We start from the raw sequence: 9641 nt of genomic DNA, 5'->3' as shown, positions 1-9641 counted from the left end.
ACAAGGATATAACACAAAGCAAAAAATATAATCAAGATTGAATGAGCCCTGTGCCTGATCACCACAATTTAGACCACGACAACAAACCCACTGTTTCTGCAGTGTTCATGTCTGGGTAACTTCCACAGGAAGGACTGTTTGTGTTTTTTCTTGATGTTGATGAAGGAATACTAGAAATACCCTTCTTAATATCACCAAGGGAATACCTGGAGGGTGTCACCTAACAATATCATTCCTTCCTAACTCCTTAGTATAGCCAAGTGTTTGTTTCAGGCATGGGAAATTTTTCCCAGCACAGCTGAGAAAAATACTTTGTAGATAATAAAAGAAAATGTCTGTATGCAAACGCAGGGTACTTCCATGTGAACACCTATGACCACCATCATATCAAAATAAAGCCTGAAATTACTCAAGTAAAGTCATGATGAAGTCATGCTCACTAGCAAAGGCAAATGGATAAACACTATCATTACTATCAGGGCCATAATGTAAAATAATGAAGTAAATAAAAAGCAAGAAAATTTCAAAAAAAATTTTAATGCCTAATCATCCTTTAGTCCAACTTTTATTTCACAATCTTCTGTAAATATTGTAAACAATAATTTAAAGCTATAAATTAAAATGTTCCTATTTTGGTTTGTGACAATTTTTAAAATATTCTTCCCTTGACTATTTTCTTCTCTCAAATTAAATCAATCACTGATCTTGAAGCCTAGCATTCCTTTCAGCTATTGTCAAACAAACATTTTGATCCAATCAATCATATCCCTTCTAGCTTCTTCAATATAAGGTTTATCTTCAGGTTTCATATCTTCTGGCTTCAGTTGTGCAAACCCATGAACTTGCCCAGGATAAACTTTAATTTTATATGGTACTTTACAGTACTGTTTCAGCTTGTCCTCCAATAAGAAGATCTGTAAAAAAAAAAAAAAAAAAAAGGCATTTTTTTCCATTACATTATGGGGCTTTTTTAAGTTTGCCTAATTTCTGTTTCTCATAGAGAAAATGCCTCTTTGGTGTAAGACCAAACTCTTTTTTTTTTTTTTTTTTTTGTATGGATGAGTCTAAGAACCTCAACAGTTGCAGCAAAGATAGTTTGGTAAATCTCATTGCCAGATGTGTTAATGTTCTTAGGCTTGTAACCTACACTTTAAGTTCTGATCTTGAGAGAACATACTCCATAAACCTTAGTGACCATCAGTCCGAAATATTTTGATAGGCTTACTGACATGGTTTAAGAAAACATGAAGGGCTTTTTATTTTTTGGTTTACTGAACAACAAAAAAACATTGCTGCTGCACAATGTTTTGGTGATTAGTTCACACATGTTTACATGCAAAGTACTAATCCTGTGTTTAATCACCACATACATTTTCCAGCACAGCTTGTGCTTATTTCTATTAAAAGTCAGAAAACAAAAGAACGAACACTTATTTTGCCCCACAGGTTTTTACTTCTACACTTCTACCCATTGTGCAGATTAGAGAGAGTACTGTGATTTATTTCATGGTTTTTTGTTGGTTTTGGTTTTTTTTCATACGGAGCCCTTTTGTTTTTCAGTGCAGAAAACTAGGTATTTGAGGGGGTTTTTTTTGGGGGGGAAGGAATTTTTTCTTACACAACCTGCACAGAAAGAAAGCTTCAGGAGCAAAAGGCGTGGTTTCAATGTGTAACACATGACAGAAGAGATGCATTTGCCAAAATTGTGCCCCTGGGAAAAAGACACATTCATCATAAAATGAGGACAGGGAGTGTAGGATTTGTTTTCCTGTGTGAAGGAGGCACATATGAGGTGTGGATTAACATGCTGACTAATGCAGTTAGAAGTAAATATTGAACGACTTCTGCATTCCCAGAGAACACTGCCAGTTCTCCAGTCAGACGCTACCCTAAAAAACAAGCTGTGCTGGAGGTGGTATGTTATCCTTGCGACTGAAGAAAAAGAGTTTATGCACAGAAGAGGGCACCAGTTTCCTACCCATATACTTATCCAGCCTCTCACATATGCTTACAGTAGGGGTTATATCAGAACACAGATGGCAGCCAGGAGTCAAAACATTTGAGTCTACAAGTTGTTATTATCTCAGCTAAAATCTGTGCCCACTCTTTTGACACAGTTCAGTTTGTCTCCTTGCAGCAAAAGCAATTATTCATTGGTCCCCATCATCAGAAAGTTCAGTTATTGAACTTCAGAAAGCAGCTGAAACTCCTTTTTTTTCCCCCCTTTCAGTGTCCAGATTCAGTGGTTTAACTACCTGATTTCTCACCCATAGCAGTAGCATACAAGTTTTTGAGATGCTTGGCTCATACCAAGTTGGATATCCCTGCCCAGTTTCACACTCCGCTTATCTAGCCACTCAGAAGCTCATGACTGTTCTTTACTGTATTTCCCACCTCAAAAAGGAAGCTTTGAATAACCTAAACAAATAGGAGGGAAGTTGAAATATAAACAGAACCATCCAACCTGTCTAATTTTTTGTATCTGAAAATGGTTTCTAATGAGGATTTCTGTGTGGGATAAATGAACTACAGGAAAAGAAGAAGTCTTTCCAGAACAACAACTTACCTGATCCAAAGAAATAGTGTGGTCTTTCTCACCAAAAATGAAAAATGTGGGATTTAGTAAAGCGTATCTTTCTTCAGAGTCTCTAACTATTCCTATAATGTTTTGAGAAACAGTCTGTTAGTGAGGTTAGCATTCCTGCAAGATAAATGGCAAATTAAAAGACAAAATTTCTATTTAAGTTTACTCATTAGGTACATTACTTAGATCAGGACAGTGGCTATTTGGATGGAGAAAAAACATTTGGAAAGCATATTTCCCTGCTCTCCAGGTACCAAAACAAGGAATTCATTTTTTTCTTATTTACAGTATTCTTAAAATTTTTATACCAATATAGCCTGTTGCTGAAATAACCATAATTAAAATCTGCAACTCACCTTTGAGTTTTTATAGAAATTTGTTACAAAGGAATGAGTAGAATTACAAACTATGCATAGTCATGTGAACCTAAGTAAGTTTTCATATGTTCTACACTACCATAGAGGGACACCCCAGCGGTTAATTGAGGATTTTTCAGCATCAAGTGATGTACTGCCATTCCACCCCAGGAAAACCCAACGATACCAATCTTCTTTGCACCGCATTGTTCCTTTAGATACTTCAAGACAACATCAGCTTCCCTAAGACATATAAACAAAAGTAAACTAAGGAATCTATTGCAGAACCAGTACTTGACAATTTAAGAAGTAAATTACAAGACATACATGATATTTTTTCTGTGCCTGCACCTCCAATCATTTAAAAGAGAGATTACTTTTAAAAAGCACATTTCAGGCTAGATAAATGGCTTCTATTATTAAATGAGAGTTAACATCTCTGGTCCTAGTTTAGGGAAGTACAGGTGTAGGCACTTAAATACTTACCTGAATTGTCACCTGCTCCTTTGTTTTCAAAATTAGTAAATTTTTATTTGAATCACTTTGTCTAGGACAGGACAACTAAAGACAAGACATATCTGCAAGTAGAACAACACCTTGCATTATGGACTGTAGGAATAGATAAGCTTCACTGTACTATCTCTCTAGAGTTCACCTATTTAGATAAAGATTTTTCCTATGTCATTCCTGTTGCACAAGTTAATACTAAGATATCCTACCAAGGCCACATGCAAGAATGTTATGCTAAAGAAGCAATTACTCAAAATTACACTGTCAGTAACTACAACGTTTAAAAAATAACTTTTGCGTGAGGTGTAATGAAAAAAAATATGAAAAATATTTTCATTGTAGGTGAGAAAAAGTAAATCTTTTTTTAATTGCTGACTTCTTAGGTCTCAATAATTTTATCTTCTTCATTACCTACAGAGTTTTAAATTAAGTTTAAATGCAGACTGCATAAACTATTAACTATGTTTTCAAATATTAGGTAGAGTTGTATGGTCATTCAGGTTTGGTAAGGCTGACCAAAAAAAACCCAGTATGAGAGTCACATGAAGAGGACATTGTGTCCTAGGCCTGTGGCCATGCTCTCTCAGATTTGGTTTGTTTGAAAGGGTACTAAGAAAGTCATGGGTATGTTGGATTCCATGTTCTCTGAAAGAGCAATGGATCTAAACTGGAGAGTTCACCTACAAGTGAACCCTCAGAAGACAGCAAAGGCATGTCCTGAGATTTTAATTTTTTAAGACAGCATCTACATATCTGCTCCTCTTTGGGGTGGGATTTTTTTATAATTGTTAGTCATTTGTCCTTTCAAAAATTTGGTCACAGCTTCTGCAATTATATGGTCAAAAACTTTGCTGGGAGACATTGAAGATGTAGCTGCTGGAATGTCTGGACAGGGTCAGAAGAATACTTGTGGCTTGCAGGATGGTAGCTGAGTAATAAGGTGTCATTGCCTCACTACCATCTTCTGAAATTTTGAGCTGTGGTAAGAGATGATGAAGAAACAGTAATGTCTCCTGTAATTCAGGGAAGCCTTGTTACTGGCACTGTTAAGCTGTACAGATAATGATCCCTCTATTTCACACTGAAAAAAATAGTACAGTTGATCAGAGGTATCTTAGGTTTTGGTCAGTCTAGCAAATTTTTGTGTAGTGCTGCTCAGGAGAGTCTCATCAGTACCCTTCATAATCTGCAAGGTAGAAAGCAAGATGAGCACATGACAACTGGCAGATAATATCTGCAGTTATAGAAGAATTTTCCTCTTTATCTTGAGGAACTGGGGGCAGAATCAGCACTTGTGAGTGAGAGTACTGGGTATTTTGTTGCCTGTGAAACACTGTGAGCCTGTGTGGCCAGTATAACATAGTTAGAAAAGGGCCAAAGAAAACAAGATGGGGACAATAAGCAGTGATGGGCAGAGCAGATGATCCTTTTCAAATCCCAGCCAAGACAGTGCCCAGAACCACAGAAGAATCACCCAGAATAAGAAACTGTGGTTGTGCAGCCAGTTTGCCCTGCTGTGAGGTGCCACTTCTAATATTTCCTATAAATTCCCCTTATTTGCTGGATGCTTTTTAAAGTTCAAGTACAAATATGTATCTTACTTGTCTACTTTCATAGGATCATGATTTTTCATCCAGTCAGGAAAGTCAACCCAGTGATCAGTAGGTTTCCAGGGTTCTGTCCCCTTGAAGAAGTCTGGGCAGATGGTTCTGTGTGAGAGATGGAATTCAGTCAATTTTCATTGAATCTGTGCATGTCTAAATGTCTCCGAATATCTTCTAGTCCAGAGTACACATCTACATGATTATGGTCTGAATCATGTTTTACTCATCCTTTTCTGCTGATCAGCAGAGCTAAAAGTATATGCCTTTGTATGGAAAAAAAAGAAGACACAAATAAACGCTCATTGTTTCCTTAGACACACTTAATACAAAAGGAAAGGGATTAAACAAATCTCCTGATTCTATATAAACACATATATACTTCTTTGCTATTACAAGCTAAAGCAAATGTTCAAAAGGTTTGGTTCTGAAAAGGTTAAAATAGCTGTTTCTCTTTGGATCACCCATGCTGCTTCATAAGCACAAACACAGGCACTTCAAGAGTCCTTTGTGCTCAGGTAGCCATTTTTCCTGGGTCAGCTTTAGTATCTTTGGTGGCTCCATGGAAATGTTCTGTTCATTTTCTTTTTAGTGTGCTCAGACTGAAATGGCATGGTTGCCTTCTGTATATTGGAAACATCATATGCCATGCCTGGTGATCTACCAGTTCATTTAAGGTGAAGATAGGAAAGAAAGTTGCTTACATGTATCCATGACCTGCCATCAAATCGACTATGTATCTAATATCTGGGAACCGCCATCCAAATACATCATGAACCACGATCACAGCTTTGTCCGTGGAAAAAGATGGTCTACAAACATATGCCTTAAGGTACTCAATTTGTACTTCATGTCCAAGGCACCCATAGTGAGACCTTTCTCCAGTATTATATAGAAAAGGATCAGCCATTTGAAAACCTAAAAAAAAAGAAGAAAAAGACAGCAAGAGTGTAAAAATAATTTGTTGAAAAAAATTTTACTGGGAGCAGTTAGAAAAGAACTACGGTATGGATTTGTAAACTAGATTCCAATGCCGTGTGCCCCTATGCCCTTGAAAGGGATTGCAAGTAAAGCATATGTGCACGCCTCATTCAGAATATTTGAGAGTGTTTGGTTTTGTCCTTTCTCCAAAAGTAGCAATTAGAGACAATGAGCCAGTAGATGTGCTAGACAGATTAAAGTCAAAAGTTGTTCTGACTCTCTGTGTCAAGAGCTTGGAATGGACTCTGTGCAAAAAGTAGATTGTGATCCTGTAATTAAAAGTGGTGTTACAATGCATCTGTACAAGGAATCCAATTAAGTCTGCAGGGGCAGTGATAATAGTAGCATTTCCTAGTCATGTGCTGACTTTGTCCTTGGGGGTGCAGTACACAGGCATGTACATTATGACTGTCTCTGCTTCATCATTTCTACATCAACCTCTTATTTCAGTTTACGTTGTAACATGTACTTCATAAAACCATCTAATCTTCATGGAAGAGCAGCAAATTCCTGTAAAAATACATGCCTTCCTAAGCTCTCCATTACCTAGAGCAGCAGAGGGCTACACTTCACAGAGTAATGGGAAATTTTGCCTAGGCAATACGGACACATTCGGAACCCTGTTATGGATGGACTGAAGAACAGAGAGTTGATGCCACAGAGACTCACTGTTTGCTTATGCCCTACACAACACTTCCCAGTTTGCATGATTCACTCCGGCTCAATAAAAGAATCCAAATTTTATGTGCATTTAGACTGCTTTATACCCAAGATAATCATCCTCCCCAATGCACAGTGTAGAGACGCTGTTCTTCACCATCCTCTCCCAACCCTGGGGCTGCTGTCACCAGATCTGGCAGGGCCAGCACTGAGTTTGAGCAAATACGCTTGATTACAACCATAACCCCTGACTGATAGTGGCGTAGACATACAGGAACTGGGCAGACATGTCTTTACTGCTCTAATCAAGCTCATTCAGTTAAAGCCATGAGATGGATGATCTCTCGTCATCAGTAATCCCCTGTGCTGGTAACTGAGAATTGATTACATGTGTTAACTGTTATCTCACCTTTCCCAACATCTGAATGTCAGGCTTGGTGCTAGGAACCATGAAATAGCCTGGTCTTCAGAATGAAACCTCGATTGTTTTGGCATTATGTGAAAGTGGAAGCTGTGACACTCATGGGAGATTATCTCCTACCATAAGCCCCCCATAATGCTTGAAATGCCTGAGAATGCTTGAGAGAGGTCTGTTCATACAAAAGTGCTTCCTACCTCTCTTCTTATAACCTAAGATGAATGAGCTTGTTGAAGTACAGGAGGCTGCCTGGAGAAACCACAGGCACTCCCAAAGATAGCTAACACTGCTGCCTTCTGAGATGGCAGCCACAGTCTTACTCCACTGCAGTCTTTTGTTCAGAAGGGCACAACCTGTGGTGTCCCCTTCAACAAAGTAGTGTTTAGGAGGCATTAAGCTATGCAAATAGTTGTGAACCAGCCTACTCCCTATCCATCAGTTGCTTCCCAGAAACCATTTCTTTGGCCTATGCTGGCTGAGGCTGGGCCAGATGGCTTCTTTCCAGGCACCAGGCAGTGGAGAACGTTAGTAAATAGTCAGCCACACCTGAACCGCTTAGAAGTTTGATGGGATCCTGTTCAGTCAGAAGCTTTATTTGCTCCCGCCTGCTTTGTCCTACGCAATGTGGTGTGGCAAAGCAACACGCCAGGATATTTCCAGTCTCACCTCATTCCCTCTTCCTACCAATTTCAGCCATTACACTTTTCCTTTTCCTGCTTTCCCTGTGGCACAGTTCCAAGCAGGCAGCATCTCGCCTCTATGCCCCACTCCTCATCACTGAGCTCCAGCACAGAGGAGATAGAGGGCCTGCTGGAAAAGTGACTGCTGATAATGGGAAAAAAACCACAGATATTGATGAATCTTGTGTCATCCTACTGCTCCTTAAGAGAAAGCCTTCTTAGAGCTTCTCCTTCTCTCCAGTGGTCCTGCTCTTCCTTGGGTGTCTTGATATCATTCAGCTTTCGTGCAAGAAACCTAAAAACTGAGGAGTTATTTACAGAACGCAAAGGTGGGCTCCACCAAAGGTGGTAGGACAGACCTGAACTACTGCATTTCTAGGAGCAACAAATCACATAGTTATATTCTGCTGAGTCTTAGTTTTCATCAGGAAAAAACGAATCTTCACTTGGAAAGTGAAGTTAAAAATCTTTTTAAAAACAATCAGGTTAAACCGAGGCAAAGATCCTGCTAAGGACAATCTCCACTTCTCAGAAAGTAAGTATGAGCATGTGATCTCAAAGTGCTGTGCTGTTTGGCAGGACCTTGGACTACTGATGCCAAGATGTGACATCTCTGCCCTTTTCCCAGGTCGAGAGATAACATTTTAAGCTACAGCAGCATTTCATTTCAATGTTAAGGGTTCAATATACCAAACAAGGAAAAGAACGGAAATTCATTACCATAAGGGCAAAAAAAATTATTACGGTTCTTTAATGTGAACTTGGTACTTGAAGAACATAAATAATCAGTGTCCTCAGAACTATTGCTGTGCCACAGCTTGTAGCAAAGACTCAAAATGAAATTCAGTCTTTCCCAAAGTTGACAGCCTTTATTTTCCCCTTATCTTATCCCCTTATCCCTTGATACTTGTCTTTGTGCAATTTTTTACTGAAACCAAAATAATAGTCTCTCTTTAAAGAAGTAGATTTGCTGATTGTTTCATTTCTTTTCAAAAAGCAATATCTACTTGTTTAGCAATTTCAGATTTTCCCTTTCAGCACAGGTAAAAGTAGCTATCCTTTCCAGCTGTCAACTCAGTCTGTATGGACCAGTTTGCCATAACATACCTGGAGTGCAGGATCCTGTTTCAGCCCAGCTCGCTTCTTCTGCTCAGTGAGACACCAGCTAGATTGCTCTAAACTGAAAAAGAAGAAAACCAGTTCTTGCTGACTGTTTTGCTCCTGGTGCTGCCCACCCAGTCTTCAGGTGCTCTTCAACTCTTCTGCAGATTTTGGGATTGGGAAGTGAGGAGGAGAGGCTTCGCTTGAGAGTCATCCTGAACGGAAGGGGTGGGGACAGATCATGCAGAGAGGCAGTCTGCAGCAGGCTCCACATCAGTTGCCTTTACTCTACCTTTTATTTATTTATTATCTAAGGAATTTAGAAAGAAAGATGCACCCAAACACTGTACTACACTATGATGTATGTGATGCAGCCATTTAAGACACTGCAGAGGCTTTAGATGTCAGTATTTGTAACTGAGATATTTAGCATCAGTGGTGTGTTTGCCGATGCATTTTCTTGAAGAATATTCATATACTTTATTGACTATAATAAATGCCATTAATGAAATTTGAGGTGAATTAAGATGAATCTGTCCTGGCAAACTTGCAGCTTAAAAAACTTACTAAGTCTCCCTAGCACACACATTAAACATATTACAACCACACCCATAAGTATTCTCAACAAGTTGAAAAGTGTTCCATGTTACTTGTGATTAGACTTGCATTCGACAAGCGAGAAAGACCTGAGTCTGTGGTGGCTCATTGAAATTTTCCATTCCTATTTCCACAATGGCACTGTATGCAAGG

The 9641-nt window shown here is 38.9% G+C and overlaps 1 protein-coding gene across 1 annotated transcript; it reads right to left on the bottom strand.

The window, feature by feature from the left end:
- Positions 1-517: 517 nt before the first annotated feature.
- Positions 518-9098, bottom strand: LOC121674474 (carboxymethylenebutenolidase homolog). The gene is made up of 6 exons (XM_042048865.1): positions 8898-9098; positions 5756-5969; positions 5052-5159; positions 3041-3183; positions 2567-2658; positions 518-914 (listed from the first exon to the last, which is right to left on the bottom strand). Exons 2-6 carry the CDS (start codon positions 5959-5961, stop codon positions 735-737), a joined length of 729 nt encoding a protein of 242 aa, XP_041904799.1. The 5' UTR covers positions 5962-5969; positions 8898-9098; the 3' UTR covers positions 518-734.
- Positions 9099-9641: the final 543 nt, after the last annotated feature.

This window comes from Corvus kubaryi, unplaced genomic scaffold (genome assembly GCF_017639235.1).
Source record: "Corvus kubaryi isolate FWS band 111438036 unplaced genomic scaffold, C.kubaryi_AGA036_p1.0 68, whole genome shotgun sequence".
NCBI classification, from domain to species: domain Eukaryota; kingdom Metazoa; phylum Chordata; class Aves; order Passeriformes; family Corvidae; genus Corvus; species Corvus kubaryi.
Note: the sequence above shows the minus strand (reverse complement) of the source record. Positions and strands in the feature narration are given on the sequence as shown.